We start from the raw sequence: 13,795 nt of genomic DNA on the forward strand, positions 1-13,795 counted from the left end.
AAAATCACGTTGCGTGAAAACCATTCGTTAGAAGTCTGAATCCATTTGTGCGGTTTATAGCAATGTGATCGATTGAATATCACTTGAACTTTATGCATTATAATTATGTTCCGTTCTCAAAGTTTGAATGTATTAAGTTGATTTCAAGCGTACTGGTTTGGTATGTTCAATAGAGCTGTTTCCCTTTTTTCTTTGTATGATGTTTTATGTCTGAAGAGACATTTAAAGTGAAGTGCTTGTGTCAGAGAACATAAAACAAGATGATGAGCTACTAAGCGCACAGCCAAAACATGAAGTCATAGTCTTGATTCTTGGAAAAACAAGAACATGAATGAGAGCACTAAAAATGTATCATTTCATTGCTTGGCAATTTTTGGGAACTTCATGTAATGTACATAAAATGCCTCATATAAATGTTCTTTTTGAGAACAATGTGGTTTAGTCACAAAACACTAGCACAACATCACATTGTAATATAGTGTACCCCAGAATAAAAACATGCAAGAAACCAAACAGTTTTTTGTTTATAATGAGCTTTTATTTAAAAGCACATGTATCAGAGCTAAGTACATTTAGCAGAAAACAAAACAAAAAAACATTTGCTATTATTTCTTTTGTACAAAATGAGACAATACAAAAATACTAATATTGTGAATTTGATACAGGTGTATGTGTTTTATTCAATGCTTATTAAAAACGTACTATTACAAATCTACAATATTTTAGTTACCTAAATACAAAAATCTGTCAATCAATGCTCATAAAAGCAGCACTTTGTAAATAACACAGGTCATGACACATTGCGTTTTTAGATTCATAGTGGGATATATCTAAACATGTTCAGAAATAATATTTTACACAGTTAATTTTAGTGATCTATACATTATTTATATACTTCTGAGAGAGAGAGAGAAGAGAGAGAGAGAGAGAGAGAGAGAGAGAGAGAGAGAGAGAGTTGTTGAAATGATAGGACGGACTATACAATGGGAGGGATGTGCAACACGTTTGGAGCTTGATTTGTGTTGTGTTGTATGGATGTGTTCTCTGTAATAGTCAGGCAGTACTGCACAGCTGTTAGTGAGGACAGTAGACATTATCAAAAGAGGAACATAAAGGCTAAGAAAAGGCATTTAGAAAAAGTCCACAGTTTTCTTAAGTTCAATATTTCTTCACATGCTAACAGCCCACTGCACCAGCATCGGGTGCAGAAAAAGCGACACAGGCACACTCACAAACGACATGGACATACACACATGCAAACATGGGATATAGTTTCTGTGGAGCAACCCCACATCCATTTACCCAACTAAATAAAAACATTGGAGTTCAGGTTGACTCATGCCAGGCAAGGCAGAGACACAGGTGGCATTATGGGTTAATACACACAACTAGTGTTGAGTGATTATGCGGTTGGAAGGGAAAAAGTTCATACCAGCCAGCGGAAGAAGCTCATTCCCAATTCCAACAACAAAATGTGCCAGTGCAGTCAATGGGAGTCAACCCCAGCGACCGTGGTAACGAGGGACACCTCAATGACCATCTTCTCCAACATCAAACCCCACCCCCTTTAGCACTGACCAATCAGAATACAACGATGCAGCATGGCTCAGCCATGCCTCCAGAGTTCAGGGCAGATGGGTGATGACCATTATGAAATCATCCTCGGAAATAAAAAACATTTTCAATTCTGACTTTATCTTAAAAAAAAAGTCCACTAATCCACCCACCCACACACCCCTTAAAACTCGTTAAAATGCATTCTCCCATGGAGTTAGGCCACTGTGGGTAGCTAAGATCAGCTTTGATGTTAGGTATATACGGCATTGTTCTAGTCCCATACTGTATTTTACTGGGACATTACACCATAGTGTAGGAGTTTACTGGCATTCAAACTACCATTTCATGTACAGACCTTTATCAAGCTTCTCATAGCTACACTTCTCAGATAGCAAGTGGTGACATTTAACAATGAACTTGGATATAGTGCTATAAGTTATTCTTTATATTGTTAATATATCTGTGCTAATTACATTGCAGGTAAAAAGAATCATTCCTATTAATAAGGAATTTGTTGTCCTATACTGTTGAAAGGCCCCAGAGACAAGAGAAAGAGAGGCAGAAAGAGAGAGGTGCATGATCCCACATGATCAGGCTCACATTCACTCTCTCTCCTTCCTTTCGTTGTCCTTCGTTTCTGCAATCATATAAAAATTCACAATTTTCTGTCTAATACTTTTGTCCCCCATGTTGTTAATGGGGTGGTTTGTTCGAGCTCAGAGAGCTCCATCCGAACTCTTTCTCCGCAACAAATTATGACCCATTCTGACCCATGATGTTTTGAGGGAGAAATCTTTCACTCCTCTTTTTTTTCTTTGCTTAGTTTTATGTGAATTAGGCTTATTGTCAGGTCATAATGAAGAGGCAATAGGACTGTCTCTGTCCCAACATTCTACTGTCAGATGAGAGAGAGAAGGCTTCAGCAAGGCTGTAGCTTCTCTGTCACAGGTGGCTGTTCTGGTTCTTCAGGGGATGGGGAGGAGGTGAGGGAGGGGGGGGATTACAAATGGATCCTCACATTCACTCCCTACACCATGTTGTGATGGTTATTCCTCTCTATGATGTCAGAAGATGGGAGGAGCTCTTTTTTGATTGGTGAGGGTGGTGGAGTGGCAGCCTTGGCTTTGGGTTTGAAGAGGTCCGATACATAGAAGACCTAAAAAGGAGAAAGAAAAAGAGCATTAGATATCAAATAATTTTGTGTTCCCTCGCAATACATTTACAATGGTTATAGTAACCCTAGCTGAACTATGGTATTTGTAGTAAAACAATAGTAACCACAAAAGTAACAATGGATTTTCTATAGTAACCCTGCAGTAATCATTTTACCATTTTTTGTTTTAAAACCATGATAAATGTAAAATAAATTAACCATGGTGTTACTACAGTAAAAATAACTTATTTTTTGCAGGATGATTATGATTTTTGTTACCACATTTTTGGTTTTCCTGTATTATACTATAGGTTTACCACAAATATCATGGTTAAAATATAATAAATGTAGTAAAAACATGGTAAATATTTTGGTTATGGTTTTACTACAAATAACATATTTGAACTATAGTAAAACCATTGTAAATGAAAATTAATAATGTTTACTACAGTTATGGTTACAATTATACAGCCATTAAGCACTAATAACACTTGTACACCTTTTTCATGTGATTATCTAATCAACCAATCATGTGGCAGCAATGCAATGCATAAAATCATTCAGATACGGTTCAGGAGCTTCAGTTAATGTTCACATCAACCATCTGAATAGGGAAAAAATGTGAGCTCAGTGATTGACCGTGGCATGTTCTGAGGACAAAAACATCTTGTTGATGAGAGGAGTCAACAGAGAATGGCCAGACTTGTTCTAGCTGACAGAAAGGCTATGGTAACTCAGATAACCACTCTGTACAATTGTAGTGAGCAGTATAGCATCTCAGAATGCACAACACGTCGAACCATGAGGCGGTTAGGCTACATCAGCAGAAGACCACGTCAGGCAATTTATCAGGACCACAGTGTTTCTAATAAAGTGATCAGTGAGTGTATTACTCAAGGTATCTTTCATGTTCATACTATGAAAGCCCATTAAAAAAACAAATGTATGAGCAAGGACGTAACTAAACCATGCCTACTGTGGTTACTACAGCAACTTTTTTAAGAAGTGTTGTGCAAAGGCACTGGCCAAAAATGATTAATTTAGCCATTGAAATTTCAGACCATAAAAAGGTTGGTAAATCAATCACTTGTGGCATATGGATGTGGCGGAGGTCACACACTGATAAGAGCCGTCAACTTACAGCACACACATTTATAAACCAGTCAGTAGAAAAGATAAAGAGCACGCCCCTCATTTCTTTTGTTTCTCTCTTCTGAGAGGGAGTGGAGAATGAGGTCAGTATTAATGGCCTCGTTTGGCGTAGGAAGAACTTTTAGCAAGATGCCTGGCAACCTTCTCTTTATGTCCAAATGACATCACTTGCAAAACAGGAAACCAGGGAGGGAAAGAGAGGAAGTGTACATATGGCTTCAGTCTAGGCTTCTACACAAAAGATTTACAAATAGCTGAACATATAAAATTCTGAGTCATGTACCTTTAAGAAAACAGGAATGGCAAAGAAGGGATGCTTGTACGGTAATGTAGTAACAGGAGAGGCCTACAGGATATTTAGCAGTCATGAATGCATACATGCCATGAATGCTACTGAAGCATGCAGAACAGCTGAGCTGGACTAGTGTAGTGTGGAATCACAGATTCCAGAAAGCTAGCCAATGCGTAAACACACATTCACACAAACTCTATTTATGAGTGTGTGTGTGTGTGTGTGGAAGAGTATGGGGCCAGGAAAAGAGGTCAGTGTTTGGGGAAGCTAGAAGTTTAATTGTCCTGACACATTTCCGAAGCTGCCATTAGCCACAGCACCGTTGAGCAAGGTACTGTCCTTGGGCGATGCCAAGAGAGAGAAAAAAAAGAGTCCTTAGCAAATTCCTATTTAGTTATGTGAGTGACAGGCTTAAGTAAGCTGTTAGCTGTGATTACCAACAGGTTTATAAGTGTAGATGTTTGTATGGAGAGAGACTGAATGTGAACTGTCCTTTGGGAAGTCCAGAGTTTCTGGAAATCTTTCCTGCAGCTGTTTCTCACATATTCTCTTAGTGAAAGATGTTCTGCTCACATACAAAGAGTGCTTTATTCAAAGGTTACAGAAGATGAGTTCATCCTATAGAGCCTCTAGTGAGTGTCTTCTGGCCACATGAATGGAAGTACGCCAGAAAAGATCATGACATTAATAGAGTGAACTTTACACTACACTCTGATGACATCAAGAAACTCATGTTTTTGTGCAATTATGAAGGCTTTTACTATAATCAGTGCTCGAGTTGAGGGGGGAGGCGAGGGGATGGCAACCCCCTTGTTGTAAGAAATACCAAAAAGCATCCCCCTTGCACAACCACCATCCCCCCTTACTTTGAGCGCGCAAGCTCTCTCTGCACAGCGAAAAGGCGACGGTTTTCTGAAAACACCGGCAAACAGGTGTGGGTTGGGTTGACTTGTCCTTCCCTAGTGTTCACATAAAACTTATGCCACTGAAGGTAATGCAAATTTGCAAATGTTTTGCACACTATCCAAAATGGTCAAGAGAACAGTTCAAGAAAATATTTTGTCTTTCTTTAAAAAGAGCAGAACAGAAGGTAAGATATTGCTATGACGAGTGAACAGTTACAAATTGTACATGTTTTTATTTCAAACAATTTTCAGGGTTTCGCCTATAAAACACTTTTGTGTGTAGAACAACTTTTTTACACCACTGTTTAAGCATCCTTCATAGAAACTTCATTTAGTTTGGTTATTGGAGTAGAAAAATGTGCGTCTATAACAGTGGGCGTGCAATCTACTGTATAACCAACTTTTTCATGATCATAACGTGAATTATTTTCAGAATATACAATAACAGAGGGTAACTGGTGCATATTATGGCCATGTGTCCTAAGGGTCAATGAAGTGGTGGTGATTTGTGTCCAGATCTATTAAAATAAAAATACATAAAAAATGCAATTCACACAAACAATTTACTTGAACATACCTCTTTTATGATGACCATATTTTCAGTTTAAAGTCATACTGATATTTGTTCCTTGAAAAATGTGTTTGAAAACTTTTTGGAAATGAACGATTAAGTTGTTTATACTCTCGTGTATTCAAGGTGCAAATAAAGTGTTATAATACTTTTTACTTGATGGTTACACCATAACGACAATTTTAAAGTTTAAATTTGTTTTGTAGAAAATGCCGTAAATTATTTTTAAAAAGTATGAAAACAAAGATTACATTTCTGAGAACATGACACGTGTTTTAAACGTTTTAGAATTAAAAGATTTATAATATTAACCCCACTAACATTATAATGTGTTATCTATGACATATGAGTGACATTCAGCAGTACTGTCAACATGACCGATGAACCTCATACTCTCCAACAATAGGCTGCTTGATGAACTGTGGCTTCTGACCTATAACTACAGACTGCCATTGAACCTTTGTCATGGGGTGAGTGCTTCCTGTGCCACTTGTCTATGCATGAAAGTGTTCTTCCACAGCAAACCCATTTCATTGTGTTCACATGCTTACACAGCAACAGGAAGCTGTTTTGCATGCTTGTCTAAACCTGTGCGTACATGTATTTACTTTTTTTTACTGTATCACAAGAATCATATCAAGAAAGAATCAAGACACATTAAAAAGTGAAGTGTGTAATATCTTCGCCAGTAAATGGAATTGCAAAAATAAATATATTCAAGTTTAACCCAAAAAATAGTCCCACTCCAAAATCACACCACTGGTTGAGCCACTATTGCTTTTGTTGGGCTAGTTGGGACCAAACCAAACAAAAATGAAAACAAAACAAAACACAAGACAAAACAAAACAAAAGTAGTTTCCGGTTGTACATTTAAGACATCTATATGTAAAAGTTTGATATTATTAGCAATATGTTAAACTCAGGGTTGTGATGCCACAACCATTTATATGTACAATAATAAATAAATAAATGACCCATTTTTGCAGCTTAGTTTCAGTAAATAGTCCATGTGGACTAGGGAGAGAGTTTTGCATTGTAGGCAAAACTTAAACTCCAACTTCAAAAGAGTAAGACAAATCCTGTTTTCAATTATATGTTCCCTTTAAATTACTAAATATATAAAAACACTATATAGATTTAAAGTTTCCTAATATACTATATTAGTCTCCATCTCTACATTACAGTTTATTACAGTGGTTTGACATCATCTACGAGGCAAACTAACTGAACCACCCCGGCACCAACCCACACGAACACTAAATCAGACAGGAAATGACAACAACAATTTGTCACCATACAGACATTGCGCCAGAGTGTCAAAGAATGATTAGACCATAATAGTAGACTTATTTTGGATCCCAGACCTGGGAGGGCACATCAGTTCTACCCAAACTTTCCTCAATTAAACTCTACTGAAACTCTGCAGCTTTCCAATGATGGATTTACGGACACTGGACTCAACTGAACTGTGAACAGGTTCATAGAAGACATGTCTGGGTGTGTGGACATGTGTGTGGTCTTCTGTTGGTCTAGGCGTGTCCAATGCTAAGTGCCAAACACGGCACATGATTATGTGTGTGTTTTGCTTATGTTATGCATGTGTCTGCAATTGTCGTTTCAGGCTTTGAGCCACGTCTGCATAAAACATTTGTAGACCAACTTGTGTTTTTACTGCTCTCTTTTTTGCGTACCATTAGTAAAGTTTAATTACACTGTTAAAATTTCCTTTCTTAAACACAACCACACTTTTTGGTTTGAGACTGCCTCTGTTACCATGGCTACACACAGAGTGCTGTGGCAGTCAATGGAAGAAAAAAAAAGTAAAGCAAAATCCTGACATATGGGAGGGAGTGATAGGATATCGGGACAACCATCTTGCAACTCAAGCAAGACCAGAGGCCATTTGCTAAGGACCGTTATCACAGGAGGAACTGGAGTCCGGAACATTGAACATGACCCTTGGAGTTCCTGAAGAATGGTGGAATACTATTGGCCAGGAGCAGTTGTGGTCTGAGAATTGTAGAGTGCTGTGGATAGAAAGAGAGTGGGAAAAGGAAAAAGCTGTTTGAGCGCTCGCCTCCAGCTGTTTCCACCCTTGTCTGGTCCTGCTTTCGGCAGGAAACACCTCGGGAACCAAATCATACCAGCAGTCAACCTCTCACACACTCTCCATCCATGTCAGCAGCTTAAAAAGTGGGCCATGCTTGATGACATGAATGAATAGCTCATGCCACTCTTCAAGAGGAAGAAGCGGAGGATGTGGCAGCAGTCAACAGACCAGAAGGCAACAAAGACTAAGAGGTTTCCTTTGATGGTTCAATCTTATAGGTTCTTCAGTTTCTAGATCAGACATTTTAACACATGCCAGGCTCCTTGACTTTAGGGATCATAGCTGCGATAGTGGATCTTGCCAAAAGTTCTGATGTAAAACAGGCCTGTGTGTAAGGAACAGCGTATAGGATCATAGACTTTAGGAGCCTTTTTTTTAAAGCTGAACGAAACTGATGGCCTACTTAAGCATTGTGCTGCTCAAAGTTTTGGGTTTCGCTCATATTATCCATAGGAAAGCAGTCTGACACTGCTGTTTTGAGATCAGCCCTCTCTGGGCATCCCAGTCTATATGAGCCAATCCACTTTAATATGGAACATGCACTAAATTTTTAATCAGCTTTTGCACAATGGCCAAAACTCAGCAAGACCTGTAACTTTCCATGTCTCTTTGAAGCAAGCCGGTTGGACAACCCAGAGTGCTTACAACCTTTAAATGCCTTTAAACACAATCCCCTCAGGCAGTAATCAGCACCTAAAGCCCAGCTTAGAAGAAATTCTGTCTCTCAAACCATGAATTTTAGAAGGCAGCTTGCTGAGATGTATTGACAAGGAACTCTGCAGCTTATGGATCAGGTCCAAAGTGTGGTGTGTGTATGTAACTTTGGCATCTCACCATGTGTTCGTTTCCTCTAAAGCCACGTACCTTATATTACCTCTATATGCTCATGAGCTTTGGTTATTAGAGATACTCTAATTGGGCCTCTAAATCGTTCGCAGATGTTTGTGTTAGAGCCCAGGGGAGTGGAAAAGATTCCAAATGTAGGCCCATTAAAAACAAGTATATGGGCGCCTTGATGTGTAGTGGAAAGGATCTTATTTCCTGCCTCTTATTTGTACTTATCTTATAGTTTTTTACATATGAAAGAAGCCTCTTGGTGTTTCAAAGACATGAACCTACACAAAAGGGTCAAAGACAATCAAGACCAGCAGAAGAAGTGGATGAATATTTTTTAAACAGAACAGGATTAAAGCACTTAAAAAATTCCTTCTTATGAGGTTACTAAAAGGGTTGTGCGTGTCTAAAATACTCGAAAGGCCAAAACATTACGGCAAGTGGCAATTGAAAACTGAACATGGTTCTGGAACCAACACGCTCAAGGTCTACGACTTAGATGAAATGATATGGTGGTTTATGATAGCAGTGGAGATGGATGTCTGGCCAACATCTGGGTACTATCAAAAGTGTGGCACTGTCACAGCCAATAAGACTGAAGAAAGACATTAGAGGATAACATTCCCAGGGCATTGTGGCACTTAAAGTGAATGAGAAATAGGACACAATATCCCAATCCCAACGCAAACATTTTCCACATTTGTCGTTCAGATGTCGTAAAGGGTAAAGGTAGGGTGAGGGCTTAGGGAATAGGGGGCATCTTGGTCTTTTGCCTTTCCCTTTTCCATGGGCCTAAAATCTTTGCATCTCCGCCTGCTGGACTCTGTAAATCAATTGGCAGAGCAAGGCACTAGCAATAGCAAGGTCATGGGTTCGGTTCCCAGGGAATGCACATACTAATAAAATGTGTGGCTTGAATGCACTGCAAGTTGCTTTGGATAAAAGTATATGCCAAATGCTTAAATATTTCTCAAATGAACATTGTGATTTATCCTATAAAGAAAGTGCTCTCTCTTTCTCTTTCGACTTTCAGTTTCTTAAGACTCAGCTTTCTTAGGCATAATCCAGCTTGAAGTTTTTCATACTGCAAGGAAATTCTGGCACCACCTAAATTGACACATGCCACAATTATGAAGTGTAAATTCCTTGTTTTCCACACCCCTCATCCTTCTCTTTTCATTTGAGTGTAGTTAGTTAATGGTGCAATTCAGGCAATATGGCCCATTAAAGAGAAAAGGGGTTTTGCTTTACTCTGATGGAGGAGTCATTTTGCTTTTTAAGGTTGAGAAGGTGGGGGTCACGTTTTTCTGGTCTGTTTCCATTGAAATTTCAGATCCACTTCCGACCTCAAACTCTTGATAGTCTTCTTTCTTCACTTTAAAGACCCCGGATAAAGTTTGCTCATAATGGTTCTAACTGACAAGTTATCTGACCAATCTGACTCAAACTGAGCTCAAACATACTACTGGACTATTGAAAATGCATACTGATGTAAAAGTAAACATTTTCATGTTTGAAAGTAAATAATTTTGGCTTGCAATACTAAAGAGTGGGAGTCAGTAGGAACATACACCATGTATTTTTATATGTCAGAACATTAGCAAAAGGATAGTTTATTTAGGCTCTGCTGGTGTTAAAATTGTATAAACGTGTTTGTTCACCACTATTAGAAAATATAGAATGTGTCAAATATTTGATCCTGCATGACAACAAGATCAAGGCCAGTTGTTATCAAATGCTATCAAACTGGTCATAACTGCATGGATGTGATGTAAATGTGGGTATACTATTCAATTAAGAAAAACAAACTCAAGATTTTCTAGACATAAACAGCCTCTTATTTTAGGGTTTGGGAGATGCTGAAAAATGTGTTGTTGTTATCAGCCAAATATGGCAGCACAGTGTCAGGTTTCCAATTAGCAGTGCTGAACTCACAGAATCATACTGCTTTGATACACATGAATACCTCATTTTTTACAGTCCTTTGCAACTAACATTTATCTCTTATCTTTTTATAAATCACTGCAGCATTTAATATATAACTTTAAAAGACCTTTTATAGGCATAATTCACCCAAAAATGAAAATTCTCTTATCATTTACTCACCCTCATGCCATCCCAGACGTGTATGACTTTCTTTCTTCTTCTGAACACAAACAAAGATTTCTAGTAGAATATCTCAGCTTTGTAAGTCCTTACAATGCAAGTGAATGGTCGTCAGAATCCATCAGACTCCCGCGGTTATCTTCAGAAGCAATATTATAGGTGTGGGTGAGAAACAGATCAATATTTAAGTTCTTTTTTCACTATAAATAACCACTTTCACGTCCACGTTCTTCTTCTTTGTTTTTGGCGATTCACATTCTTTGTGAATATTGCCACCTACTGGGCAGGGAGGTGAATCTAAAGTAAAAAAGGACATAAATGTTGATCTGTTTCTCACCAACACCTATCACATCACTTCTGAAGATATGGATTCAACCACTGGAGTCATGTGGATTACTTTTATGTTACCTTTATCTGCTTTTGGACCTTCACAGTTTTGGTCACCATTCCCTTCCATTGTATGGACCTACAGAGCTGAGATATTCACCTAAAAATCTTAGTTTGTGTCAGCAGAAGAAATAAAGTCATACACATCTGGGATGGCATGAGGGTGAGTAAATAATTAGAGTTTTTTCATTTATGGGTGAACTATCCCTTTAAGGGTCTTGATGAATAACTTCTGCATGTTTAAAGATAAATTCTAAGATTTTTGGAAATTACAGGTATTTAACTTTAAGGAGGCTTGTAGAGGACCTAATAAATAAAAAGAGAGATGTACTCACTATGCAGTAGGCCACCACGGCTCCCTGAGCAAAGCCAGCCAAGACATCAGTGGGGTGGTGTTTGTGGTCAGAGACACGTGATAGGCCAGTGTAGAAGGCCATCATTAGCAAGGTGAATTGGAGGAGGGGCCTCAGAAGGCGAGCGCCTCGCCACGTAAAACGAGATTGCAGGTAGAACTACAAGGAGAGAGAAGAAAACAATTTGAATAATGAACATCTCAAGCTCATTTATACATCTCATACTTGTTTCATGGCAGCTGAGAAAATAAAGTAAATAAGGTAGAGAAATGAGAGAACCCCCCTAATTTTCCTCAGAGTTCTGAAAAAACAGAAGCCTTATGATATGCATTTGGAGGATTTGCCTCTCCTCACAATCCAAAACTACATTAGGGAGGTGACATGCATCTTCTCTATAGTCTCCTAGAACCAAGGACCCCTAGTAGAGGAAGTTTTCTGGGAACAGGAAGGCTCATTAGGGTAAGAAAACAACCCTGAAGTGAGGGTTAAAGATGACAATCCGGGAGCCCATCAGTCCAGAAACCCTTCAAACAGGGTCAGTCAAGGATCCTGTGTTCATCGCCCTCCCTTAATCATCCATCACCACAAGAGGAAGATTTCCTTTAAGCTCAAAATGGACAACAGCAAACTCTGAACACACCCTTACACAGACACAAACATAGAAGGACTCACTCAGACGAGTCCCAAAACTGTTAGACAAAACAAACATTAGCCATCTTGAGCTTTGCGCTTTCAAATGAAAGTGTGTACCAGGTCATGTCTGATTTCCTAAACAGCTTTCCTCACTCCATTGGCATTGTGTGCGTAAAGAGGAAGGAATCCCTCCCTAAGGATGTTTGGGAGTTGGAGTTTCCTTACTGGCTGAGGTTCTCAGATGATGCGAGGTTGGGTGTGCCTCTTAAAAGCAGACTGACAGCACTTCAAGACTTTATGGGCGTTTCTTCAACTATGGGCACTTCCATGTGCTAGGGGTTGACTTTTATTAAAATAATCAGATTTCAACATTTTTATTTTTTAAATGTTTTATATGAAGGTCACATTCCTCTTGGAAACGTTTTTCCATGCCTTCATTGTTTGTTTTGACTTCTTCTCAAATGCCTTGTATTTACAAATGTTATTGCCGTAGCCCCAGACCCAGGCTTTCAATCTTAAAATATGTGAATCCAATCATAAAAAAAAAAAAAAAGAATTTAATTTTAATTTACTATGATATTCTATAAGAAAAAGTTTAAAAATGAGATGTTATATGCAAAGAAAATAAAGAAAAATAGTACAAAGTGAAATATATTCTATGTAGCATTAGTAAGACAAATTGTTTTATGTTTAAAATGCCATTTCCATCACAAAATTCTTTAAAGGGGACCTATTATGCAAAATTCACATTTGTACATAAATGTGTGTTGGCAGTGTGTACACAACCAACCTACAATGTTAAAAGTCCACCCACTCCTGTGTCTTATATTTCTATTCATCAAAAACAGTGTGTCAAAATGAATGGTTTTCATTTGTGCTCTAAAGTGATGTCACAATAGAGCAGGCCTCACCCGCGAATGGTAACAGACTCCACCCTATTATCATAGATCCTCCCCTGAGTGATCTACACACAGTCCGCCATTTTTTCCACGCAGGAGCAGATACAGTGAGAAGAATAATGTCTCAGCTTCGTAAGCGTCATAAGTGTTCTGTTGTTGGCTGTAAAAGTGAACATAAGATTCTTCATGTACTCCCGGCATCAGAGCCACTGAAGACACAGTGGACAAGTTTTGTTTTTGAAGGAAATGTGCCCCAAAACATAAAAAATTGTTTTGTATGTTTTTGCAAATCATTTTACACCGGACTGCTTTGTGAATGAGTCAATTTAAAGCAGGACTTTTAAAAACTTTGATTCTCAAGCATGGATCAGTACCAACTGTTTGTGTTCCAGCTTTATATCCTGAAGATGTAAGTATCGCACTTTATATTTTGTGAATGTTTGCAATTCGCCTTTCTGAATGTGCTTTTTAGCTGATTCCACGGCTAATGCAGCTAAACTTAGCATAGTCTCTGATTGTACTTCCAGAGACCAGAGCTATGTCGGGGGCGGGGAGCAGCAGCTCATTTGCATTTAAAGAGATACACACGAAAACAGCATGTTTTTGATTCCACCCAAAAAGAGGCATTTACAACATGGTATAATAAATTATCCGTGGGGTATTTTAAGCTGAAACTTCACAGACACATTCTGGGGACACCTGAGGCTTATATTACATCTTGTAAAAAAAGGGGCATAATAGGTCTCCTTTAAAACACAATATATAGAGTGAGGTCAAAATAAAAAAAACAACAGAATTCTCCCATGATGCATGTTGGACATAAACTATTGGATGTTTTTAGT

The 13,795-nt window shown here is 38.4% G+C and overlaps 1 protein-coding gene across 2 annotated transcripts in view; it reads right to left on the reverse strand.

Moving 5' to 3' along the window:
- Nucleotides 1-516: 516 nt before the first annotated feature.
- Nucleotides 517-13,795, reverse strand: part of LOC127621810 (phospholipid phosphatase 3-like) — a 55,877-nt gene continuing 42,598 nt past the window's right edge. For both annotated transcript variants that reach the window (XM_052095544.1, XM_052095545.1), the window contains exons 5-6: nt 11,404-11,580; nt 517-2,713 (exon numbers count right to left, since the gene is read on the reverse strand). In XM_052095544.1, the coding sequence (XP_051951504.1) occupies nt 2,585-2,713; nt 11,404-11,580 (306 nt within the window). In that variant the 3' untranslated portion in view covers nt 517-2,584. The remainder of the gene's footprint in view (nt 2,714-11,403; nt 11,581-13,795) is intronic.

The sequence above is a fragment of the Xyrauchen texanus genome, chromosome 28 (assembly GCF_025860055.1).
Source record: "Xyrauchen texanus isolate HMW12.3.18 chromosome 28, RBS_HiC_50CHRs, whole genome shotgun sequence".
NCBI lineage: Eukaryota > Metazoa > Chordata > Actinopteri > Cypriniformes > Catostomidae > Xyrauchen > Xyrauchen texanus.